At 41.2% G+C, this 27311-nt stretch overlaps 2 protein-coding genes, 1 long non-coding RNA gene and 1 pseudogene across 4 annotated transcripts in view; 1 reads left to right on the top strand and 3 right to left on the bottom strand.

The window, feature by feature from the left end:
* The window catches only part of ern1 (endoplasmic reticulum to nucleus signaling 1), a 58956-nt gene extending 46838 nt beyond the window's left edge, over positions 1 to 12118 (bottom strand). Inside the window, exon 1 of the mRNA XM_080445903.1 lies at positions 11721 to 12118. Coding sequence (XP_080302029.1) covers positions 11721 to 11840 — 120 coding nt within the window. The 5' untranslated portion in view covers positions 11841 to 12118. The remainder of the gene's footprint in view (positions 1 to 11720) is intronic.
* Positions 1 to 27311, bottom strand: part of LOC308097871 (histone H3.2-like) — a gene marked incomplete at its 3' end in the record, with an annotated part of 294931 nt that overhangs the window by 69310 nt on the left and 198310 nt on the right. The gene's annotated exons all lie outside the window — the stretch shown is intronic.
* On the top strand, positions 14248 to 17266 carry LOC308098325. Its single transcript, XR_013934288.1, has 9 exons — positions 14248 to 14490; positions 14598 to 14714; positions 14935 to 15044; positions 15254 to 15332; positions 15540 to 15750; positions 15976 to 16054; positions 16261 to 16471; positions 16701 to 16779; positions 16997 to 17266. It is a non-coding gene; the product is annotated as an uncharacterized lncRNA (long non-coding RNA).
* Positions 24014 to 27311, bottom strand: part of LOC308098568 (testis-expressed protein 2-like) — a 29395-nt pseudogene continuing 26097 nt past the window's right edge. The window contains exons 16-17 of the transcript XR_013935140.1: positions 27300 to 27311; positions 24014 to 24270 (exon numbers count right to left, since the gene is read on the bottom strand). The exon at positions 27300 to 27311 is cut by the window's right edge and continues 109 nt beyond it. The product of XR_013935140.1 is annotated as a testis-expressed protein 2-like (transcript). The remainder of the gene's footprint in view (positions 24271 to 27299) is intronic.

Consider the following 27311-nt stretch of genomic DNA (forward strand, 5'->3'; position numbering starts at 1 on the left):
TGTCACATTTCACACGTTTTCAAAATGTATTAAAATCATTTGAAAATAGCCAATCTACAAGCTCACAATGTGTCGCATCGCGACGCATTGTGAGCTTGTAGATCGGCTATTTTCAAATGGCCGAAATGTATATAGGGTTAATGTATGTTTTGTAATAATAATCAAAATCTACAAAGTAACTAGTAACTCAAGTTTTCAAATAATTGTAGTGGGGTAAAAGTAAAAGTATCGAAAACTGGAAATAATCCAGTAAAATCAAAATAACTCAAGATTTGTACTTTACACCACTGGGTGGGTGTGTGTGTGTGTGTGAGAGAGTACAGCAGAGGACTGGTGAAGGGCTCTTGCTGAGCTAGCTATAGGTGCAGTGGGGTAGCTACATGAACCCTTTGAACGAGCTTAAGATAACAGTGGGAACAACGTGGAGATAAAGAATACGAGGGTCAACACACACACACACACACACACACACACACACACACACACACACACACACACACACACACACACACACACACACACACACACACACACACACACACACACACACACACACACACACACACACACACACACACACACACACACACACACACACACACACACACACACACACACACAGTGAGGGGAAGGGTGTGCAAAAAACAAAGGGAAGAGAGTGCGACGCTAAACACGCGTACAGCGCACCACCACAACACCACCATTGCTGTGCCTCCTGAAATACTATATCGTTACCTTTTAACCTGTTAAGACCCATGAGGCAGAGTCTACAAATGCCTTCTAAATCAGTGGTTCTCTAAAGTGGGGTCCGGGGACCCCCAGGGGTCCTTGAGGGAGTTCCAGGGGGTCCCCAGCAAAATGATAGATAGTTATGAACCAGGTGGACCCTTATGGGTCTGTAACTCTGAGAGAGCACTCTGAGTTAAATTAACATTGATTTAACAATATAAATTGGGGTCCCAGAGATAGAAATGTCATTAAATGGGGGTCCGTAGCCTAATGCATGTCAAACTGGGGGTCCTTGAAATTAAAATGGTTAAAATGCTGCTAGAGCTAGAGCTAGAGCTGTAGAAATCTTATCTTATGGGGGTCCTTGGCATATCTTTTCAAATGGGGGTCCGACTCCGCGGGCTAATAAGTGCCATTTTGGGGGTCCTTGACATGGAAAAGTTTGAGAACCACTGTTCTAAATCAGTAGTTCTCAAACTGTTTTCGTGCCATGGAGCCTCAAAATGATGTGTTAATTTGACCGCGGACCCCCTCCATCTGAAAATGTTTTGTGCCAGGGACCCCCCAGAAGAGAAGATTTGTGTTAGAAACTTCTAAATTATTCAAAATGTCAAGATTTTCAAAAAATGTAAAACAAAATAGCAGATGTACAAGCTCACTGTGAGCTTGTATATCTGCTATTTTTTTCAGAACCGCCGTTCTAAATCCTAAGAGTTTTCTGAATAAGCTAGGTTGCTATACATACAGCTAACATCTAGAATGACACGGATGCTTTCCCGTTTTTAACCCATTAAGACTTGGAATGCATCTTTGTCACTTTTAGATTTGAGCTAAAAAGCATTATTTTACACTTTGGCTATTCAAAAATAGCAGATCTACAAGCTCGTAGCGCGGCACCGAGTGCCGCGCTACGAGCTTGTAGATCTGCTATTTTTGAAAAATCGTGAAAATGTGTGCAAATCTTTGAATACATATTGTTTTAAAGCACAAACATTTTTAACTCAAATCTTTGCTTCTGGGGGTCCCAAGAAGAACATATTTTGAGATGGGGGTCTGTGGCCAAATACATATACATTTTGGGGGTCCTTGACATGAAAAAGTTTGAGCACCACTGATATAGAAACATACGTTTTTTTTTCAGAATACTGTTGGGATTTAGAAGACATTGGAATCGGCTTCAGGTCTTAATGGGTTAATGGGTTAATGGGTTAACATTTGGAACTGGACTCAGTCAGTTCCAAATGTCTGTCCACAAATAAACTAACAAAGCAAATCAGAGTTCTTTAGTGTAGGCCTACTTCTTCTCACTCAGTGCACAGATGAACAGTGGGCTGTAAAGCTGCCCACATGGTAGCCTAGCCTGTGTTCTCCTATCTCTACTCTCCTCTACTCCCACTCAAAGACTTATCAAGTAAACATTGGCCAGGCCTGCACTGACTGCACAACGGGTTCAGTACAGGACACAAGAACTGAACGCATGCATCAACTCATACATGGGCAACTAGCGGCCCGGGGGCCACATGCGGCCCCCACCTTCACTTAACTCTCTCAGTGCCAATGAAATACAAATATATGTTCATACTGTGCCAGCAATTTTTTCTTTTTCAAAGTAAAAAAAAGTGCTTAGGAAGCGAGATACAGCCTTTTTCAGTTATAAGTTAAACAAGGAGTGGATGGAGCTGCAAATCTTCAGATAATGATATCTTGGGCTCTGAACATTTAAAAAAAATAAATCTAATAAAATAAAATAATTTGTTTTAAAAAACTCGGGATTTTTTGTTCTTGGCACTGAGGGCATTCAGAAAAAACTCGGGATATCTCGTTGTGTGGCACTGAGAGAGTTAATGCGGCCCGCAGGTTCATATTTTATTACTGATATATTATTGATTTCTGCGGTTACAATTCCAAACATGCAAACAAGACCCGCTTTAATTTAGGGATGGCCAAATGGAGACATTTTATTAACCGGTTACCGTTAGGCCTTACCGATTAATTAATCAATAACGGTTAAGGAAAAATGTGTAAAATGTGTTTTTTTTAAGGGCCAAAATACATTTTATTTTGAAGGGCCAAGTCTACACAGTTTGTTTTGTGTCTCCAGCAGAGTTTCTAGTGTCTCTATCTCTCTCTGGAAGAGGTTGCACATGAACTCTGCAGCCGCACTGAGGCGCTCCACCACAAACAATACCAATACAAAGACGAGGAAGAAGAAGAATAAAGTGGAAGTTACGTGTGGTTGCAGGTGTAGACTTGGCCAAAAAACTATTTAAAAACATTTTGGCCCTTAAATTATTTTTTTCTAAATTACGATTCATTTTAATAGTTAGTATTAATCGGTTGACAATTTCTTAACGGTTATCGGTCGGCCATCCCTACTTTAATTACTTCGGTCTATATTAGTAGCTTAATGGCTAGTATTACGAGCTAAACAGCACTGTGGGGGTGATGTGTGTGTGTGTGTGTGTGTGTGTGTGTGTGTGTGTGTGTGTGTGTGTGTGTGTGTTGCATACTTGTAACACACACACACTACTTTTACATTGTGGTATTGATACTTTTACTCAAGTAAAAAATGAAGAGTACTTTTTCCCACCACACTGCCCACTGTAGTGGAACTCTCAACAAAACAACACCATGAGGCTTGACAACTGAGCTGTGGGCTTCATCTCGTTTCTGGCACCAATGATGCAGACAGAGGTCCAGCTGGGATAGGATGGGGGCGGGGCAGGGGGGGCGGGGGGGTACTTGAGAACTCTTCCGACTTACCAACAAGATCCTAAAGCAGTAGACTACTTGAAACCAGCTCTCTGAGCTCTTTGTGCTGCACTTAAAGGAGTTTAAAAAAGGGATAAAAGAAAAAGCATAGCCCCCAGCCCACGTTCATACTGTAATGAGACACAGCAGGCGTTTCTTTCATGTATTAGGTGCAAGAAAAGGCTGGGAGAGAGAGAGAACCTACTGTATTAACCCGTTAAGAATGGAAAACACATCCGTGTCATTTTAAGATCTCTTTGGCTATTTTTGAAAAATCTTGAACATAATTTAACTTAAACCCGAGTTGTACACTGGGGCGCACCAAGCAACACAAGTATAAATCTGATCAGGGCCTCAGGCTTCAGGCAGGGGGTCTCTCTCTCTCTACGGTGCCAAGACCAGAAGGAAGGCCGGGATGGAGAACCGTTATTTGCACATATGGCATATAGTATGCCATATGATCAGACTATATGACACAGACTATAGGAAAAAACCTATGTTGCTATAATCAGTGCCGTGGTTCTCAAACTTTTTCAAGTCAAGGGCACCCGAAATGATATCTATTTGGCCGCATATTTGGCCCCATCTCAAAATATGTTGACCCCCCAGAAGCAAAGATGAGTCAAAAATGTGTGTATATATATATATATATATATATATATATATATATATATTCAAAGATTTGCACAAATGTTCACTATTTTTCAAAAATAGCAGATCTACAAGCTCATAGAGTGCCGTGCTATGAGCTTGTATATCATTATCTGCTAGTCAGTCAGCCAGCCAGCCAGCCAGTCAGTCAGCCAGCCAGCCAGTCAGCCAGCCAGCCAGTCAGTCAGTCAGCCAGCCAGTCAGTCAGTCAGTCAGCCAGCCAGCCAGCCAGTCACTCACTGAGCCAGGAGGCAGGCAGTGCTCGGGCACATGGCATGATGCAGAGCAAACAGAGCAGCCTTCAGTCACACACTGACTCACTCAGGGCCCGTCTGTCTGTCTGTCTGTCTGTCTGTCTGTCTGTCTGAACCATGCAGCCTTGGCCTTCCTCACACTCAGCCCAATGCCATGCAAAAGGCCAGGCCAGCACGAGGCTAGTTGAGTGTTGATGAGGGACAGGCTGACAGCAGGCCTTTTTGTGACAACTGAATTTCAATGAAGGTCTGTCTGTCTGCCTTATTATTATTATAATGCCAAATAATGCCTAATATTATTATACCAGAAAAATAATAAACATTAGGAGAATCAACTATAACTATATATATATATATATATATATATATATATATATATATTTACATATATACTTCTGTGTGTGCGTACTTACAACCCTAACCCTTTCACTAACCCTAAGGTAAGCGGGGAACATAGAACCCAGGGAACATAACAATGACCCAAACTGTGGACAAGCATGGTCTGTGGTCCATGCTCCCACACATAAGGATTGAGCGGAAAAAAACAACTGGAATTGTCTGAGGTTATTTTCACACTGTGTTCCTTCCTTTTTAGCATTTTCACATCATCTTTCATAGTTTCACACTATATCCATCCATCTTAGTTGAGGGTGGAACCTCTCATGTTTGACGATAATAGATTCCCTGCTATAAGTCTCTGAGACACACTGGCGCTTTGCGTCAACAACCCTGGACACCTGTGGCTGTTTCCCGCTGGGCTGAGATCTGACCGGCAGCACGACGACAACACAACACAACCTTTACTGGAAGGAGGATGGCAACAACAACGACATTCATGTGAAGTCAACCACCTCTCTCTCTCTGCCTTGCCTTCGGTTTCACAAGCCAGAAACGGTCCTCAACAATAACATCTGTCAGCTCACAGCATTTCAAAGTGGGGGTCTCACAGGGACAATATATGTACAAAAATACACATTCAATTCAATTGATCATTATTATTATTATTGAGCCAGTTAAAATCAACCTGCCGTGTCCCTATTTTCGATAATCTTTGAAAATAGTAGATGTAAAAAAACTCACAATACATCGCAATGTGATGTGTTGTGAGATTGTTGATCGGCTACAGCTATTTGGTGGTCCATGGCAGTGTTTCTCAACCTGTGGGTCGGGACCCCAACATGATTTTGGGGGGTCCCCAGATGACAGTGAAGTGACAATTTAAGGACTTTTAAGACCTTTTTAATACAAAAAAAAAAAGTTAAGAAAAATACCAATAGGCCTAACTAGCTGGTCAAACATTGGCCAAATTGTCAAATAATATAAGAAAGAGGCACATATTGTGAAAATAGCCGATCTACAAGCTCACAGCGCCTCGCAACGCAAGGCTTTGTGAGCTTGTAGATCGGCTATTTCCACAATATACATCTGTGGAATCGAGTCAAACTTAAATATAATGCCTCAACTCTATACATTTCAAGTGCTTAGCTTATCAGGTTGGGGGGTCCCCTGTTCAAATATGATTATTTTGGGGGGGGGTCACTGCCCGAAAAAGGTTGAAAACCACTGGTCCATGGCAGGGCATCACAGACCTGTTATTGCTCCTTCTCGTGTGGCTGAACGCCACTTGTCCCTCTAAGAAGTTAGTCGCCGACCACACGGGTCCGCGAAACTTGTTAACAAGCCGGAGTCTCGTTCGTTATCGGAATCAACCAGACAAATCACTCCACCAACTAAGAACGGCCATGCACCACCATGGAACATTTAATGGGAACCCCTGCGTCAACGGACTGGGTTTGGGGGAGAACCGGATGGCTGCATACAGTTCAGGTTTGCTGACCATCTCTGCACTGACAGGCTGTTTGTTGTGTTTGGAAGGTGGTTTCTCGTTTTATGGCCCTTTTCCTCAAAGAAGAGGGACAGAGAGGGACGTAACTTCCCTGTTCTGCTGCGTTTTAACAGGGGAAAGTCAGACATTGCGTAAGTGAGTTACATAATATACAACAGAACTGGGCGAAACCCAAAATTCTTGGCAGGTTCTTCTGAGCTCCTTTCCCGTCAGAAATGAGGCCAGGCCGTGGCTGCCTTAAAGGGCCAGTGAATACGATGCTCATTTTTTTATCATCACAATGGATGGCAGTAGGCTTGGCTAGAATGTCATTGTTAGGGGCTGTGTCACGATGACATTTTAACCTGGCAGGCAAATAATTGCGCTTAAGGATTTAATTGTGTGGCTTTTAGGCCTTGTAAACGAGGTTCTGGTTACCAGCTCACCTGCCTAACATTTTCGATCCGGGAATGCATCTACAAATGTCTTCTAAATCCTAACAGTTTTCCGAAAACGGTATGTTGCCAAAGTAATATGAGTGGTGCTCAAACCTATTCATGTCAAGGACCCCCAAAATTATATGCATTTGGTCGCGGACCCCCATCTCAAAATATGTTGTTCCAGGGACCCCCAGGAGCAAAGATTTGAGTTACAAATGTTCGCTTTAAAAATATATATATTCAAAGATTTTGCACACATATTCACGATAAAAAAATAAAAAATGCAGATCTACAAACTCATAGCGCGGCACTCGGTGCCACACTATGAGCTTGTATATCTGCTATTTTTGAATAGCCAAAGTATAAAATAATGGCTATGGCTCAAATCTAAAATGACACAGATGCGTTCCCGGTCTTAATGGGGCTAAACAAAGATGGAGTTCTGCTTCTAATCACCACGTGTGTTTGGCTGGCCCTTCTGTCAACAGACTGACTGCAACGTTTATGGAGCACATGCGCTAGAACAACAGTGTGATCCCATGTTAGTCCCATCCTAAAGCTGTCAGCTCTGCCTCTCATCATGTCGGCTTGAACAATATATCCAATGATTATTTCCAGAATCTGTTTATTTTAGGTGTATCGTTTGATTCATCTGTGTCTGTCTGTGTTGTTCTCCAGGGAACTCTCAAGATTCCTTGAGGGGGCTCCAGTGTTGATTTTGACCGCAAATTTTGATTCGTTTAGTCATAGTCTTTTGAATAAAATTCCATTTAGTTTTAGTCATATTTTAGTCATCTGAGATGTTTTAGTTTTAGGCTAAATTTATCATAAGATTTTAGTCGACTAAATCTACAGTTGATTTAGTCGACTAAAATGTATTTTGGCGGTGCCTTGATGGCGTTGTAATGGCTGATTTTACACTTGGTTGCGTGCTGAAAACAGCAGATCTACAAGCTCACAACTTGTCGCAGTGAGCTTGTAGATCTGCTATTTTCAGAGCGCAACACCCGAGTGCAAACAAACATAAAATGACTTGTCTTTTAGTTCTACTGGATCTCTTCTCCTCTAGATCCCTCACTAACATGTTAGTCTAGTTTTTATTTGTTGACGAAATTGGCAATATATTTAGGTCCTTAAAATTTAAAAGATTGTTAACCACTGATCTACCGTATGTGAATGATTTAGACCAAGAAATGTGTAGATTACTGAAAAAATAAGAAATTATGGTAAATGCTCATGTTATCATGTGACTCCAAACAGACATTGTGAAATTGCTCAATATGTTAGCCCAGCAATAAAATAAAAAAAAAGACAAGCGTTCACAAGTTCTTCTAATTAGCACATATTAGAAAAGTTCAAATGAATCACACTTAGCCCATTATTCAAATACTGTTATTTGATTCATTCTTTGTTGGTTGTTATATCAATCATTTCACCCCTATAAAGAAACACATGGTAAGGGGAAGGAGTGCAAGCGTGTATGTCACTCAGCGAGAGTATAAATGAAACTAATGGCGCCATAACACTCTGGATTTTACAGCGTACCTACCTAGAATATTTAGCTTATTATGCAGTGGTCAATATGTATAAGTGGACTTATTAAGAGATTTCCTGACTGATAACAAATGTACAGATTTATTTTCCCAGGTCTCTAACCTAGCCTGGGTTAACGTCTTCACGTCTCCTGGACAGTTTACAAAGTAATGGGCACTTTCCCCCCATTGCTTAACACATTCAATCCGGAAACGCATCTGTGTCATTTTTAAACACAGCTATAACCATTATTTCTAATACTTTGGCTATTCAAAAATAGCCGATCTACAAGCTCATAGCGCGGCACTCGGTGCCACGCTATGAGCTTGTAGATCAGCTATTTATTTGAAAAATCTTGAACATGTGTGCAAATCTCTGAATGCATATATTTTTGGGAACAACATATTTTGATGGGGATCAGCGGCCAAAAACATAATTTTGGGGGTCCCTGACAACAAAAAGTTTGAGCACCACTGATATAGCAACAATAGTTTTTCAGAAAAATTAAGACATTTGTTGAGACATTTGACAGTTACAAAGGTTCGCTTTAAATATATATATATATATTCAAAGATTTGCACACATTTTCACGATGTTTAGTGAAATCTTAGCACGGCACTATGAGCTTGTATATCTTCTATTTAAAAAAAATAGCAGATATACAAGCTCATAGTGCTTGTATATCTGCAAGCTCAACATGACACAGATGCGTTCCCGGTCTTGATGGCTTAAAGTGCTCCGCAAGCACTTTAAGCATCCTCTGAGCGGCTCAGATGTGTGCAGGCATAATCAGTTAGCACAGGAACTAACAGAAGATCTTATCAACATAAAAACATTTCTGGTTGGCTGTTGTAACCTTGTGGGTTCGGCTAACCACAGATTCAAATGAGGAATAAAAAGTGATGGAGGAAATTGCTCGCCGTTCTTCATACCTCCAATGTGTGACAAATGCAAACAATGTCATACACGTTCCACAATGGCCTATTAATTAATCTAATACGTCTCAAACTGCCACCGGCTGGATTTTCTCATTCTCAGAGTTTGTCGTTTTCTCGACTGAATGCATTTTAATGGATCAGACACATCGATTGCCTTTATGTCAGTGACTTCTCAAACTTGTTCATGTCAAAGGACCCCCAAATGGATATTCATTTGGCTGCGGACCACCATCTGAAAAATGTTTTGTGCTAGGGACCCCCAGAAGAGAAGGTTTGTGTTAAAATATTCAAAATTATTTACATATTTTTCAATTATTATAACATTTTGAAGACACTTTCAAGATGTTCAAAACAATAACAAAAATATCAGATGTACAAGCTCACAGCGTGGGACGAAGTGACACACTGTGAGAATGTAGATATGCTATTTTTGAATAGCCAACGTATAAAATATGGATAAAATGAATGTGACGCTTATTAACCCATTAACTGCCAGAGGTATTTTCATATTTTTTTAGCCAGTGCCAGAGTTTTTCATTGGAAAAAAAAAAGTACTCAGGAGCCGAAATATAGACTTTTTAAGTTTTAAGTTAACAAGGAAGTGGATAGGAGTCTAGATCTTCAACTAATCATATCTCCTTTTTTTTTTTTTTTTTTTTTTCACTTCACGTAGATCTATGCGATTGGCACGTGGCGGCTTTAAATCGGTTCGCGTAGATCTACGTGATTGGCAGTCAAATGGTTAAAAGAAATTGCTGGGGACCCCCTGGTACTCCTCCCCAAGGACCCCTGAGGGTCCTCAAACCCCATTTTGAGAACCAATGCTTCATGTCAACAGAACAGATGAAATAACATAATATAACTGCACAAGATTAACAAACACACCAACTCCCCAGTATTTGCCATGACAACAAGACACACACACGTTAACGTAACGGTTGGCCAACGTGCGACACATACAACCAACTACATGCTGTCATTATGTAGAGATTGTAGGCCTGTGTGCAGGCATTTGATTTGAGCCACCATCCCTGTGTCAAACAACACATTCACCATCACTTTAGTTCAAAGACAGAGGGTCCGTCACGTGTATGCACCACCAGCACAGCCACACACATACAACCTAATCTACTTTTGTGATAAGATAATGCACGTACGTACACACGAGCAAAACAGTCTCTCTGCGTTCCATGATCTCAAAGACTGGCTTCATGAAAGCAAAGGTTTTTACTGATCAAATAAAGATTAATCTACCACCAACACATGGTATTGGTGACAGCCAGGTCCAACTATGTTTTTATTTTATTTTCATGATGGCATGATGATTTGGAATTCCTTTGCTGACGTCCTGTGCTGCCTCTTATGAGGGACACATTAAAAGCCAGGCACATAATGAATAAGACGAGGTTCACTGTGCAAGCATCTAAAATTGCTATGCTGACTGATACCACTAGCTTGGTTTTAATCATCTCTTGCAGCCCCAGTGTAAACTCCAATGTAAACCCCAGAGTAAACTCCAGGGATCATTGTCAACATACATCTCTAACCATGCTGGCTGCTGGAATACCAGGCAGCAAGCCTCCTGAATAACTGACAAAAGAACACATCTGTCTGTCTGTCTGTCTGTCTCTCGGTCTCTCTTGTTGTCCCCAGGACTTTTTGGTGTTATCCTTTTTAGCCTTAATGTCTGACTGAATGTCTGACTGTACCTCTACTGTTTACATGTCTGACTAATTAAGTCTTCAATCAATCAATCAATCCTGCACATCAGGTTCTAGCCTACAACAACATTATTACCATCCTACTGTCACAGTCTCTAGTCTAGCATCTTGTCTGTTCTGTAGTTTTTCCTCACAGTAATCCAGACAGAGACAGACCACCAACCCCCCCAGCCCCAGCATCTTAAGCAGGTATTGGAAGACCCCCTGAGACCTTTAAAATTGGGTTTAACAATGGATAATCTGATCTAAAGAGCTGCAGATTAGCCTTTATACCAGATCTGACTTCTTTAAACCACAAGAGTGGGCTGGCTGCGTAGATACCTAACCGTGGTACAAACAGAATAATAACATGAAACAGTCTAACAGTATTCGTCTAATTAATTAATCAACTGATTGATTGAATACTTTATTAACAGTTTGACAAATAAAAAAAGCACAGGAGGAAAGTACAGTTCAATATAAGGTCTGCTAAGAGGATTTTAAACCAGAGAGAAACCCTATGGGTTGTTTCCATTGTGGTCCTTTCCTTTGTACTCAATTGATCGAATAACAATAATAAGTGGGTTTTAGTTTAATGTGATCATGAAGGTTGTGTTATTACCTTGTCTCTTTTCTCCCTCTACACCTATATGCCAAAAATAGCAGATCTACAAGCTCACAACGCCTCGCAGAGCTTGTAGATCTGCTATTTTTTGGCCAAAGGGATGCCTAGGGTTCAAGTGGTTAATGCAAAAAAAAAAAAAAATCATATGATATCATATCATATATCGTACAAAGATGTTGTGTCTCCCCCTGTAGTAACTCTCTCTGAGGACCCCCCCACCAAGGGGCTCCCGGACCCCCTGGTTTCATGTGATAATGAGGGTTGGTTTAATCACCTTGCTGTGCAGAGGACCGGTGGGCCAGCAGAGCAGAGCCAGGAGGAAGCACCAGACCGCCCGTACCACCAGGGCCCTGCGGAGGAGGAGACACCGGCTGCTGCTCGTCCTCCAGTCCATGCTGTGGACCTCTTCTGCCGGGGAGGAGGGGAGACACGGCCCGGTGGAGGGGTGGAGGATAGGGTAGGGTAGGGGGGGGTTGGGAGTCCCGGACGGTTAGAAAGGAAAGGCTTAAAAACCCGTTAAAGCTACATTAGAACAACTCACTGCCAAAGAGCTACGAAAACCAATACGAAGCTCCGAATATGAACACAAAGACGGTCATTTTTGTTGAGACTCTCCTGGTTTGTTTTTAGTGTGGCGACGTTTTCCTCCTCCTCCAGTCAGTCAGTCAGATGTTCTTCTGTCTCTACTTCTAGTGTGTCTAGTGTGTTCCTTCTGCTTCCTGTACTGAGGAGTGTTGCCAGATACCGTGAGAGAAGTAAGCATACCAGCCAGGTCTATGAAAACAAGGCCAAAAAGAAGCAAGAGCACATTTTTAGTTTAACCTATCAGTGGTGGTGGAAAAAGTACTTCAGTTCTTTACTTAAAGGGGTAGTTCACCCCCCAAATAACTTTTTTTCTATTGATTACTCACCCCATGGAGCCTTGAATTCATGGATATTTATTTGTTTTTGTCGCATTCCTTCCTTTATTATTTGATTATAATAAATTTAGCCCCATTGATTCCGGTAGGAGACACAAATGCATTTGTGTCTCCTACCGGAATCAATGGGGACACATTTATTATAATCAAATTATTGGCTTAGGAATGTGACAAAAACAAAAAAATATCTATGAATTCAAGGCTCCAGATGGTCAGTAATCAATAGAAAAAAAGTTATTTTGGGGGTGAACTACCCCTTTAAGTAAAAGTACCAATACTGGAATATAAAAATACTCTGTTACAAGTAAAAGTCCAAAATTCTAAATTTACTTGAGTAAAAGTACAAAAGTATTGGCATCAAAATGTACTTAAAGTACCAAAAGTAAAAGTACTAAATATTTGAAAATAGCAGATCTACAAGCTCACAATGTGTCGCGATGCGACGCGTTGTGAGCTTGTAGATCTGCTATTTTCAAATAGCCTAGGTATAAAATAGGGCTAAAGTGGTTAATGTATGTCTCATAATATCATAATTTATGTCTGAAAAGTAACTAGTAACTAAAGTTTTCAAGTTATTGTAGTGGAGTAAAAGTACAATATTTGCCTCTGAGATGTAGTGGAGTAGAAGTAAAAGTATTGGAAATTGGAAATACTCAAGTAAAGTACAAATACCTCAAAATTGTACTTAAGTACAGTACTTAAGTAAATGTACCTAGTAGTTACTTTCCACCACTGTGCTTAATAATAATGTTTGTTACAAGTAAAAGTCCGGAATTGAAAATTTACTTAACTACTCATTATGCAGAATGTCCCATTTCACAGGTTTTCAAATGTATGAAATGTATAAAAATCTTTCACGACACATTGTGAGCTTGTAGATCTGCTATTTTCAAATGGCCAAAATGTATAGGGCTGAACGTGGTTCATGTATGTTTTGTAATAATAATAAAAATCTATAAAGTAACTAGTAGCTAAAGTTTTCAAATAATTGTAGTGGAGTAAAAGTACAATATTTGACTCTGAGATGTAGTGGAGTAGAAGTAAAAATAATGAAAACTGGAAATAATCCAGTAAAGTAAAAAAAACACCTACAAATTTTACTTAAGTACACTACTTGAGTAAATGTACAGTTACTTTACACTACTGTAACCACATTGGCTATTTGAAAATAGCAGATATACAAGCTCGTAGATCTGCTATTTTATTACTTTGGTAAAAAAAAAGGGGGAAATGTGAGATATTTTAGAAACATTTTAACAACACAAATCTGGCCTGTTCGGGGGTCCTTGGCACAAAATATTTTCAAATGAGGGGATCGTGGACAAATACATATTAATGTGGGGGTCCTTGGTATGAAAATGTTATGAGAACCACTAGTTTAAAACAACATCAGGAAACAAGCCCATATAAGCGACTACACTTTAAAAACACGCCCAAAAAAACCTTCAACCACCAATAATTACAAGCAACTTTACAGAAAAAGAAGCCCTAAGTCGCTTATAACAATCGGACATGGCAACGCTGGTAGTGATGAAAACCGTGTCCGGAGAGGAGGGGGAGGGGGTGGGAACTTTTTTTGGAGCACTTCGTCCAATCCGGGTGGCGGAGCGGAGCACGTGACCCATCCAAGCCAATGGGAGCGAAGCATGGGGATCCATACGAGCCAATGGGAGCGAAGCATGGGATCCGTACGAGCCAATGGGAAAGGTCCGGAGTCGACTTGGAGGCGGTGTCGCCCGAAAGAGCAGATCTACAAGGTATCAACGCGTCGCTTTAGCGACGCGTTGATAGCTTGTAGATCTGCTCTTTTTTTCCAAGGATACAGTCGTATAAATTCGACTTATCACTTCCGGGTGATATTTTCTAAGGATGCGACCAGAAGGAAGCAGCATGTGCTCCTCTGGACAGATGGAAGCTTAGAAATGAGATTAATGTTGACTTTTTCCTTTACATTCGCGCTGTTCTTGGCATTTATTTATGATAATGGCGCTAGTGAAGTGGTTTAGGAGGACTGGTACATCGTGGACCACCAACCACGACAGATGATCGATTCGAAGAACTACTGTCTGCCATGTGACTTAGGCCTATTGGCTAACGCAGTTAGCATCGTGCTAACATGACCAGGTCTAGTAGCTTTCTCTTAACTAGCTTGACACAAACGTATAAAGCTAACATTGTTACTTTAATGTCTAACTTTTGTAAACGTGTCTGACTTTGTTTTGTTTTTTCAGGTTTGGACGTTTGGCCGTTTGCCCTGAGGAGGACTAGCTGTGGTCAGACCAGACCTCTTGACTGCACCATGTGCTTCTGCAGATTGGATGGAAGGCCCTCAGATGTTCTCCATCCATGTATGTGTGAGAAGAAAGTGCTTGTTGAAATGTTTAATAACTGTAGTTTTGGGGGGTTTGAATGAATGATGCTACTTTGCGTTAGACTTCTGATAAAACATGAAGTCAACTTTTCCAAACTGACATGAGAACCTGCTTTAACTGTAACAGTCTGTGATGTAAAGAGATGTTGCTGAACTATTAGTGAAACGTTTTTGTATTTTTTTTCCCCCCCCCTAAGGCATATTTGGAGATGGATGAGATGCTGCAGAACTTCAAGACCTGGACAGCTTGCTGCCGTTTGTCACGCATGGTCAAAAGCCAGGACTGTCGCTTGCAGCTTGTATTCATGTATGTGTGCATTAACGTTTATGAGCTTGTTGAAAACATTTAATAACTGTAGTTTTTGGGGGTTTGAATGAATGATGCTACTTTGCGTTAGACTTCTGATAAAACATGAAGTCAACTTTTCCAAACTGACATTAGAACCTGTAACAGTCTGTTATTAGAGGGATATTTTGGTAACTATTAGTGAAACGTATTTTGTTTTTCCCCCTCAGGCGTATTTGGAGATGGAGGGATTTGAAGGCTAGACCTGGCCAGCTTGCTGTACAGAAGGCCCTCCATTAATATACTCGGGTATGTATGCGTGTGCATTAACGTTTATGAGCTTGTTGAAATGTCACTGTGGTTTTGAATGATGTTACTCAACGCGTTAGACCGATACATAATGACGTCAACTTCCAAAAACTGACATGAGAACCTGTCTGTGACACACTCTGATAAAAGAGATCTTTGTAGATGAACTATAATGAATGTTTTTGTATTTTTTTTTTCCCCCATCAGGATTCTGGAGCTCGGACCAGTATGTAATGCTGCAGAAGGCAAGACGTGGCCAGCGTGAAGTTAACGGACAACGCAGATTGAAAGTCCCTGTGCAAAGACAGTTAGCTGTGTGTCCTGAGGAGAGCTGTGGTCAGACCAGATCTCTGACTGCATCATGTGCTTCAGCAGAATAATGGAAGGCCCTCCTCCGATGTTATCCATCTCCATCCATGTATGTGTGCAAGAAAAAAGTGCTTGTTGAAATGTTTAATAACTGTAGTTTTGGGGTTTGAATGAATGATGCTACTTTGCGTTAGACTTCTGATAAAACATGAAGTCAACTTTTCCAAATCTGACATTAGAACCTATAACTGTAACAACTCAGTTAAATGAAAACATCCCTCTAATAACAATTATTAGTGAAACGTTTTTTTTTTGTATTTTCTTCCCCCCTCAGGTGTATTTGGAGATGGAGGGATTTGAAGGCTAGACCTGGCCAGCTTGCTGTACAGAAGGCCCTCCATTAATATACTCGGGTATGTGTGTGCATTAACGTTTATGAGCTTGTTGAAATGTCACTGTGGTTTTGAATGATGTTACTCAACGCGTTAGACCGATACATAATGACGTCAACTTCCAAAAACTGACATGAGAACCTGTCTGTGACACACTCTGATAAAAGAGATCTTTGTAGATGAACTAATAATGAATGTTTTTGTATTTTCTATTCCCCCCCCATCAGTATTCTGGAGCTCGGACCAGTATGTAATGCTGCAGAAGGCAAGACGTGGCCAGCGTGAAGTTAACGGACAACGCAGATTGAAAGTCCCCGTGCAAAGACAGTTAGCTGTGTGTCCTGAGGAGAGCTGTGGTCAGACCAGATCTCTGACTGCATCATGTGCTTCTGCAGAATAATGGAAGGCCCTCCTCTGATGTTATCCATCTCCATCCATGTATGTGTGCAAGAAAAAGTGCTTGTTGAAATGTTTAATAACTGTAGTTTTGGGGTTTGAATGAATGATGCTACTTTGCGTTAGACTTCTGATAAAACATGAAGTCAACTTTTCCAAATCTGACATTAGAACCTATAACTGTAACAACTCAGTTAAATTACCAAAACATCCCTCTAATAACAATTATTAGTGAAACGTTTTTTTTCTTTTTTTTTCTTCCCCCCCTCAGGCGCATTTGGAGATGGATGGATTTGAAGGCTAGACCTGGCCAGCTTGCTGTACAGAAGGCCCTCCATTAATATACTCAGGTATGTATGTGTGCATTAACGTTTATGAGCTTGTTGAAATGTCACTGGTTTTGAATGATGTTACTCAACGCGTTAGACTGATAAATAATGACGTCAACTTCCAAAAACTGACATGAGAACCTGTGACACACTCTGATAAAAGAGGCATTTGTAGATGATAAAAGAGGCATTTGTAGATGAACTATAATGAATATGTTTTTCTTTTATCTTCCATCAGGCATCTGGAGCTCGGACCAGTATGTAATGCTGCAGAAGGAAAGACGTGGCCAGCGTGAAGCTAACAGACAACGCAGATTGAAAGTCCCTGTGCAAATTGTGCTTTAAGACCAGAGGTTCTCAAGGGGGTTCTGGGCAGTCCCCAGCTAAATGTATAGATGGTTAGGCTTAGGAACCAGGTGTACTGTTAGGCTGGTTGCAGGTCTGTTACTCTATGTGTATGCATTCAATTTGTAACACTCAGAGTTCCGTGGCCTAAAATGATAACACTGGGGGTTACTTTCCCCGCTGATTCTGCCAAGCCCGTTCCCTTGGCTGTGGTTTCGCTAGATAGCAGGTAGGAACAGTGGGAATCTGGGTTAATCCATTCATGCGCGTCACTAATTAGATGACGAGGCATTTGGCTACCTAAAGAGTATCATACTAACCCTTAAGAGAGTCATAGTTATCCTTGCAATTAAACCGTTGAGGCAGTTTATGTTCATGGAGATGCAAAGAGCAAGTCTGTACCTCCTTTCCTCTGTCGCCAGCCTCTGCTACTTTAATTACTACGACGTGGGCATTTGCAAATGAATGCCACCCTAGAGGATTGGGCACTGGGATGGGGCCGTTTACTATCCTAGTCAATTTGTAAAAGGTTAGGGGGATGTAACCTCATTTCTAATATGTACAGTATTTATACATATTACTATTGACAAAATATTGCAGTGATAACAAACTGGGGGAAGTTGAAATAAAAAAGTTAATAACCACTGTCTATACTGGTCATTGATGAATGATAGGTCATTGCCTAGTATGTTTTGAAGCCTAATATTCTCCCATGGAAGTTGTGCATTATTTGAACCGCGACTGAAATAAATCTCGTTTACAATCTTATGCTCTTGTGCATTCTTTAATCTGTTCACAGTTTTTTGTAAAGTGATTACTTTGTTTCAAGCACTGTCACTAAACCACAATAGCCTTTTCCCGTGGCTACCAATGGTCAAGCCAGTGCAAGAGCATGCATGGATTGTTATAACTGGGGTTTCTTGGCACTTCCTCCCAAGTCTCTCTTTTAAAAGCAATTCACAAAATCGATTAATTTCAAGTGAAGGTGATTCTGCGCCTTAACTTTAACATCCACTAGAAACTATTCCTAGGGCGTTGTGGGCATCACTTCTGTCGATTTGATCAGTTATCAAATCGACAGGCAGTGATGCCCACCACAACGCCCTAGGAAACTTGTGGGTACTTGTCCTTCACATTTGAATTAAGGTTAAATGGCCCGTTCATGAATTCAGCTGGGTTTACATTTTGACCACACTAACTCTGGCATCCCTTTTTTGGGGGGGAATTTTTCAAAAACATGAACTTTTTTTCTAATGTAGATATCAAACCGCAAAAATAACCAGTCTACAAGGTCAGTGTGCCGTGATGCGACATGTGAGCTTGTAGATCAGCTGTTTTTGCTGTGGTATAAGGCTTAAATGGTTAAAGGCCCTGGCCTGAACACTCGTACACAAGTTTACTCTTGCTGATTAGACATACAGTAGTCACTAGTCAGGTTGAAGCTGAGCAGCACAATGATTGATGACAATGTTTTGTCAGAAACAAATAAACAAATAATTGAGGTACAGTAGATTGGTGCCTTTTCCCAGAGGTGCAACAAAGTAACAGGAGTGTGACGGAAATGTCAAGTTTGTGCACGACCGCACAGCCCAGAGAAGAGTCCTAATCAACAATGAAGCATGCATTTGCGTGTTCTTAACAGACCCTGCATTTAACAGTCATGAGTATGGTCTTATAATCAAAGAAATTCCTCAGAGCATATCACAAATGAGAAATGACATTCCTATGAGACTGATGTATGAAAACACAGCCATTAGGGGTCTGACTCGCCCCATGTTTTCCTGTATTAGTTCCTCTTTATGTTCTAAAAACAGTGTTTTGTTTTCGAGTACATCCCCATTCCAGTGAACACAGATGCTTCCAGAAGCCAGTACTTGTTTTCAAGCAAAAGATTTTATTTTTATTGATCCACATCGATCAGAACCATGACATTCTGTGACATCACTGACCACAACAGCAACGTGTTGATAATTTCACCACTGTGCAAAGAAACTACACCACAACTTGTGAAAATCCAAGGACTTATCAGACACACACCGATGGCACAAAGAACTTTGAACAAGTTTCCTGTATCCCCCCCACACTGATGTAGTTAACGTATTTGATGGCCCACTACTATGGAGGAATGTTATTATTTTAAAGGCACTTTCTGCCTCATACACTTTGCCATCACAGGCGATATTTCTGAACATAAAACAAATATAAACAAATCTGTAAAAGCAAGAGAGTACAATAGCATGGCAAATTACACATTTGCTGTCATTTGAGTTCATTTATATATTATTTTCTTACATTACAGAAGAGGAAAAAAAAACAGCAAATAAATAAGAGAGAAAGCATCAATTAGCTGAACGTATCCTGACAACATATTAAGCAGTATGAGTATGGCTAATATCCCATATGTGATTTGGTGAAATTGACGAGGTCTTCCCTTTTATTTTTTACTTAGACGCGCAGTATCAGATACGTAGCGTCTCCTGTCTCACCCCCCCCCCCCTTCAAATCACCCCCCCCCCCCACACATAATCTCATCTCAGGTAGACATGCAGGCAATCAGAGATTTCCACCTATACTGCTGATAATGTCTGGGGAAATTAAATTTTTCCATTGCGTCCCAATATAAAGGCTTTGCATTGTATTGTATTGTTCATTCATTTAATATGGATGTCACCAGACGTCATCGTATAGGTGTATAGATCTCTGATCGTCTGATCGTCTTGCTAGATATTTATCTCCTTGCTGTTTTGTCCTCCGTCTCTCTAGCTGTGGTCAACCAATAAGCCACTGGTCAGTTAAGAGTTTCTTTTGCTCTCTAGAATCCAGCCACGCATCGAGTCATCAACCCATCGCTTATTATACCCAGTGGCTCCCAACCTTTTTCGGGATCAGGGTCACGTGACGTGAAAATCTCAAAAGCGTTTCGCCCACATGGTTGGGCTGCGTTCATTTTAATGATCAATCAATCTATTGTGTTCCGGCTCTGATCAATGGAACCAATGTATGTATACTTTAAGTTGCTATTTATTGGTATCACTATGAAAACACATTTTTCGAGGTTTTAAAGAAAAAATACCATGGCATATAGTTTTTTTTTTTACATTATTTTGTTTTATATTTATTTTATTTTTATACTTGCTGGCCTTCATGCCCACAGGCTGGGAATCACTGGCTTATCACTGCTTATGACAGAAGCAGTGACATCATCACTACTTATGACAGAAGCAGTGACATCATCACTACTTATGACAGAAGCAGTGACATCATCACTGCTTATGACAGAAGCAGTGACATCATCACTGCCTATGACAGAAGCAGTGACATATACAGTATATAAACGAAGGGTTGGTTCATTTTCTTAAGCCTCTTTATAGGACATGTATGTCACGCATAACCGGGTAAATCGTTTGGCAATTCAAACTAAAAAAAAGTCACACGACATTTGCACTTTCTCTGTGTGAGTAATTATTACATCGAAAAGTAACTCCAAAAGAAAAATGGCTTGTTTGTATGTGAGCACAAATGTCGATTAGAAACCGATTACTTGCACAATGGAAAACTGTGTTATTGTTTTTTAAATATACATTCATCTTTATACCTTGAACATTTGAGCTATCATGTTTGCAGATGTATTTGGATAGCTGGTGTGAGTCACACCGGCTAAAATGTGTCCATTTGGTTCAATTTGTATACTGTCTGAGTTACAGACTTGTAAGGGTCAATTTAGACCCCTTTAAAAGGAACCCGGAGATTCCTGGAATCCACTTTGAGAACCAAGGGTGCTGTAAAGGGTCCATTTGGAACTCCCTCAAGGAACCCTCGAGGGTCCCTGGACCCCACTTTGAGAACCACTGGCCTAATTTATGCTTCGACGTGTGCCGCGTTGTGTCGCGGATCATGCTTGTAGATCTGCTGTTTTCAGCGCGGCCGTGCGACGGAAGTACAAATCAGGTTTAACTACAACTACATCTCCAGTAGTCCAGAACAGAGTGCATTGTGGGGTATAGGACGTCACCAGTGGTACCTACACACAGAAAAATAATGGTCCTCAGGTGGTTCTTTAAAAGGCTATATGGTTCCACGAGGAACCATCACATTCTAAAGAACCATTTTATTTAGTGAATGGTTCTTCATGTTCCTCATGTGGTTCTAGAGAACCTCTTGATTGATTGAATACTTTACTAACGGTTTGCAAAAAGTACAGAGGTACAGTTATACAATAACGCTAAAAGGATAACACAAAAAGCCCTGAGGGCTGGTTTCCATTGTGGTCCTGCGTATTCAATTCATCAATTGGAGTTCTTTGAGGAACCAGAAATGGTTCTCTGAGGCAGCGTTATGTACACTCATACCCCATCATCCCAATTCTGTCTTAATAGGCAAACATTCACCCGAGCAGATCAAGATCGGCTATTTTCTAACAATGAGATTTGGTGTAGAGGGAGAAAAGGAACAGGAGTATATAGTATATAAGGTTCAGTGTTCTTTATAGAACAGTGGTTTTCAACCAGTGGTCCAGGGACCACCAGTGGTCCTTGAGGGAGTACTAGGGGGTCCCCAGCTAAATGAGTTAACATAGCGTCACAATCATGTTTAACCACTTAGCTTTGGCTATTCAAAAATAGCAGATCTACAAGCTCGTGAGCTGTGAGCGGTCCGCGGCCAAATGTATATCAATTTAGGGGTCCTTGGCATGAAAAAGGTTGAAAACCACTGTTATAATAGAACCATTAAAATAAATGGTTCTTTGAAGGACCGTTGGTCTTAAAGGTTCTTTCTCGAAAAAAACTCCTTCTATGTAATAGCATCACTCTGAAGAACCAGTTTTGGTTCCATTAAGTTGGCACCGTTATTGTTCTGTGTGTATGATGGACACAGTGGCATTGGATCTGTTTTGCATATAGGTGCCAGGCAGATGGCACAGGCAGCGACGTGGATGGATGGGGGGGGGGGGGGGGGACACCATTCTTCTGGACGTCCCCGCCAGGCGTGCATTAGATGCAAGAGCATTATGGCAAAAAGCCCATCTCCAAAACGTACAGTTTAAGATTTTAATTTCTCTCTCGGAACATTCACTTTCATTCTCTCACACACACACACACGCACACACACACACACACACACACACACACACACACACACACGCACACACACACACACACACACACACACACAAGCACAAGCACACATTTATTCTCCCTCGACGGCCACGTCCGTTTTTTCATTCTGCTATGGTTCCAGCTCGTTGGATTTGCAACCTATAACTGAACATAAGTGTGGGCTAATTAGTTAACGATAAACCCATTCAAACAGAAAGGTCAGACTAAAGTGTATTTTTATACATCTACGAGCTCTTTTCGACTATGAAATGCTAAACCCAGAACCTGCCGTTTACCTGTATACTTTCGGTGGGCGCTCGGGTGGTGCAAAGTGGCAAAGTGCCTGCCCACCACCACCGCCGCGGAGGAGGTTGTTGGTTCGAATCCACCGGCTTTGTCGAGTGTCTATACGAACATAATTGGCCCGTGTTCGGGGGAGGGAAGCCGTGCCGGGCGGGGAGGAGGGTGATATTTGTCTCTGCACGTACTGTACTCCTACGGGCTGGGGGTGGAGCCGGTCAGCAGGGAGTGTTGGGCGGGAGGAGGAGTAGGACGAAGGCTCTACGTCTACGTCCTCCCGGTGGAGACTCCTCACTGGCAGGTGAGTCAGTAGGATACAACACAAAAATGTGTGTGGGGGAGGAATCAATTGGCATAACGACTAAATTGGGGAGAAATAGGGGTAAAAAGCAAATAGCATTCAACGTTAAGATCTGAGTCCTGGCTTCCACGAAGTACCACCTCCTCCTGAGCAAGGGCCCAAATGAGGTTCTGAGAGAACCTTTATCTGAAACCCAGCCGTTTAGCGTAATATGTACGGAAACAAAGCCAGAACCTGTGGATAAAACTTGACACAGTACGGCACAGTACGGTTTGCTTTAGTTCTTCTAGTCGAAAAGAGCCATATGATGATGTTTGGTGTAGCTGTACATCACAGGTATTATGGTTCTTCTGGTTGGAGTCGGAGTGCAGTTTGTATTCACGCACGAAAAACACACTTGATGATTGACTGATAACACATTCTCAACCTGTCCCTCCTCGTCTCCTGGACCGCTGTGATCAATACTTCCCCCGTCGCATCAAATACAAACAATCTTTGTCTCGTTTGGATGACAAGATGACCAGTAGAATGCAATAACTTACCATCCTCCTCCTTTCACATGACATTATCATCTCCCACCATGTCAGTGTTATATGAGTGACAAAGTCTCTTCTCTTCCTGGGGTGGCCATAAAACCCGCGGGACTCCCTCTTTCTTTGGTGTTTCGCCCATGTGGTTATATATGCCTAAACCTAACCCTAACCTCACAGAAATATGCCTTAATAATCCAGGGGTTCCCAAACCTTGTTTGGGTCGTGACCCAAAAGGGAAATTGAATGTCTTCCCGGGACCCAAACTAGATCTGCAGATCTACAAGCTCACAACGCGTCGCATCGCGAGATTCGCGACACGTTGTGAGCTTGTAGATCGCCTATTTTCAGTACTTCTAACGTTTTTTTTTATGGAATTGTAATGAATAATTGTGGGGGAAAAAAATGAAAAAAGAAATATGAAATATATATATATTTTATAAATAAGAAAATGGATATTTACTTGCGAGTCACAACCCATAAAAATGGGTCCCGACCCACTATTTGGGAACCACTGCCGTTACCCTAACCTCAAAACCACGCCCACCTGGGCGAAAAACCAAAGAAAGAGGGAGTCCCATAAACCCTTGCAGCTTGTGGTTATGGAATACCACAGCTAGGGGGGGGCGGTATGGAATACACAGCTAAGCCCCACCCAGAACTCGCATAACTTGTGGTTTACTTTGAGGGGGCTGGGCGGGGTCTCCGTGGATGTCACGTTTCCACGGCAACACGCGTCTCGCTGTAAAACAGCAGTCTTCCTGTCTTCTCTTCAGAAGTCCGAGACGTCGTCGGACTGCGACGTCGTCTCCGAGTCCTTCAAGGTGTTGTCGGTCGTCGTCGTCGTCACGGCGACCAAGTTGTCGTTCGAACGCGTGTCCATGGCAGAGTGCATGATGGGTAGCCAGATGTCGTCCATGTTTGGCATCACGAATATTTTCTGGCAGAGAAGAGGAAAGAATACGACGATAAGAGGAGAGATTATTTTGGTTTTTTTTATCCCTTTTGAAATGTTTGTTACATAACACAGTGCGATTCACAACCCGAAAGGGTCCACATGGTTCCGTGTGTGTACACTCTCAAGGGTTACAGATACAGACCCGTAAGGGTACCGTATTGATTCATTGATTGATTAATTGATTGCTTGATTACTTATTTTCTGATAATTTGATCCATTAGGACCGAGAACGCATCTGTGCAATTTTTTAGATGTCTTTGGGCTATTAAAAAATAGCAGATCTACAAGCTCATAGCGCGACACCGAGTGCCTCGCTATGAGCTTGTAGATCTGCTATTTTTTTTTTTATCGTGAACATGTGTGCAAATCTTTGAATATATATATATATATATATTTTCAAAGTGAACATTTGTAACCCAAATCTTTGCTTCTGGGGGGTCCCTTGAACAAAATATATACAGGATACCAATACGTTTGTACTTTTACTCAAGTACATTTTGAATTCCGGACTTTTACTTGTAACAAAGTATTTCTATATTGCAGTATTGATTCTTTTACTTAAGTAAAAAATGGGAGTACTTTTTCCACCACTGAGGAACAGTGACATAACACACGAGCACAGTAAGTAAGGAGCAAAACAAATTCCACTGATGAATGGCCTCTGAATTTGCTCTGATAAACAGTAGTTACACCATCAGATATAACAGCCATGAGATTATATGTCTATAAGAATTACAGATGTGGAGAGCAAAACACACAGAGCTTGTTCTTATAGTCATCCAGCCCTGCCTTTTCATTGTTATATCTGGTAAACCACCAAGGGTTTCTATTCACATTGGCCTAAAGTGTCTGAGCTTGGTATTTCTGCGGGGGAGCCAGAAGTATAAACACTCACTGCACCACTTGACAGCAAACACAGAAACATGGCAGAGCCCTGTACTTTACTGGAGGAGGAGGTCGGGGTTTAGATAATAATAATAAGTTCCACAGGAGGAGGTAGGGGGCAGGGATCAGGGTTGCCAGATCTGCTTATTATTATAATTTCTCCACAAGATTTTATTTGAAAATAGCCGATCTACAAGCTTCACAACGCGTCGCATCGTGACGCGTTGTGAGCTTGTAGATCTGCTATTTTCAAATAGCTGATGTATATGTTAAAGTGCTCATGTGGCCCATAGTCGCTTCTTTTGGGCTGGTTTTCCTAGACCTTGTTGCTTGTTTCTCTCACAGAATCTGGCAACACTGGCAGGGATGAACCAGAGCCATATAGTTCTGACACTAGCGTCGACTCCCATTGTAAGAATGGAATGCGGAAGTGCTCTGTCTATCTCAATGAGATAGTTCCAACGTTTGGAACTATAGCCCATAGGAGCCCGCTTTGCGGCGAGATCAAAGCTTGTCGTTACTGAAGAGAGAGTAAGTTACTCTCTCTTCTACACTCTGGGATGAACCAGCTTCTATAGTAGAAAGCTGACATCACTGCAGTAGTGTGCAGCAGGTGTGCCTCGGGGGCAACTATCTATAGTGACAACCATATCATTAGTGTAGTGAGCAGTGGGGCATGGAAGAAGTACTCACTTTTTTTTTACTTGAGTAAAAGTATCAATACCACAATGTGGGAATACTCTACAAAAGTATTGGAATCAAATGGTACTTAAAAGTACCAAAAGTAAAAGTACTCATTATGCAGAATGTCCCATTTCAACTTTTCATAATGTAAAAATCTTTTGAAAATAGACGATCTACAAGCTCACAACGCGTCGTGAGCTTGTAGCTATTTTCAAATAGACAAAATATATATAGAGCTTAAGTGGTTAATGTATATTTAGTAATAAAAATCGAGATGTAGTGGAGTAGAAGTAAAAGTAAAATACTCCATTAAAGTAAAAAATACCTCAAATTGTTACTTAAGTAAGTAAATGTACTTAGTTACTTTACACCACTGGTATTGAGGCCGTTTATGAAGCGTGGGATAGCCACAGGCTGCCTACGGCCAGCGTTATTTGAAGAAGGCAGCCATACATTCATCCTCTTTTACAACCTTATTGTCACTGTCAAATATTTAGGAGGAACATTGTCTTTGTCTTCTCTTGAAAGGCGTTCGCTTCGACCCACAAGTTAGAGCTATATAACCTTAAATCACATCACGGACATCCGGACTGATCGTTATTAGAGACATTTCAAAAGATTCTCTCTATGGGACCCTAACATGAAAAGGACATGTTTTGGTGTAAATTAGTGGTTCCCCAAGTCCAAGGGGCACGCAGGGGTCCCTTGAACGAGTTCCAGGTGGTCCCCAGCAAAATGAGTTATATGATATATCATCAAAATCAGTTGAAGCACTTTAACCATAATTATAGCTTATACTTTGGCTATTCGAAAACGGCTGATCTACTATCAGCTCACAACTCATCGCAACGTGACACGTTGTGAGCTTGTAGATCGCCTATTTTTGGGGGATTCTTTTTATTTTAACAACACAAATCTTATGAGGATCCCGGACACAACAATATCTTTGCAAATGGGGTCTCCACGGCTGAATATTCACCAGTTTGGGGGTCCTTGATGTGAAAGTTGTACACAACAAATAGATTCATAATGGAGTGCCGCGCTATGAGCTTGTAGATCTGCAATTTTTTTTTTAATCGTGAACATTATTTTGTGCAAATCTTTGAATATATATATTCTACAAATTATTGGCTTAGGAAAGGGACAAAAACAAAAAATCTCCACGGGGTGACTAATCGATATTAAAAAAATGTTTTGGGGGTGAACTATATCTCTTTAATGGATTAAACTGGCAGGTCCAAAGGTCAAATACATATTAATGTGGGGGTCCTTGACATGAAAATGTTTAGAGAACCACTCATCTACCTGGTATTTGGCAGAACAAAATCACACAGAATGAAAGTTGCTGCCACAAAACTATATAAGTGGGTATGTAGAAATCCTGGATCTTTCTTATAGTGGGTCTGTACAGCATTATACCTGCCAGTATCATTGCATCGTACCTGGAACTCCTG

This window comes from Gymnoscopelus braueri (genome assembly GCF_963280865.1).
Source record: "Gymnoscopelus braueri genome assembly, chromosome: 13".
NCBI lineage: Eukaryota > Metazoa > Chordata > Actinopteri > Myctophiformes > Myctophidae > Gymnoscopelus > Gymnoscopelus braueri.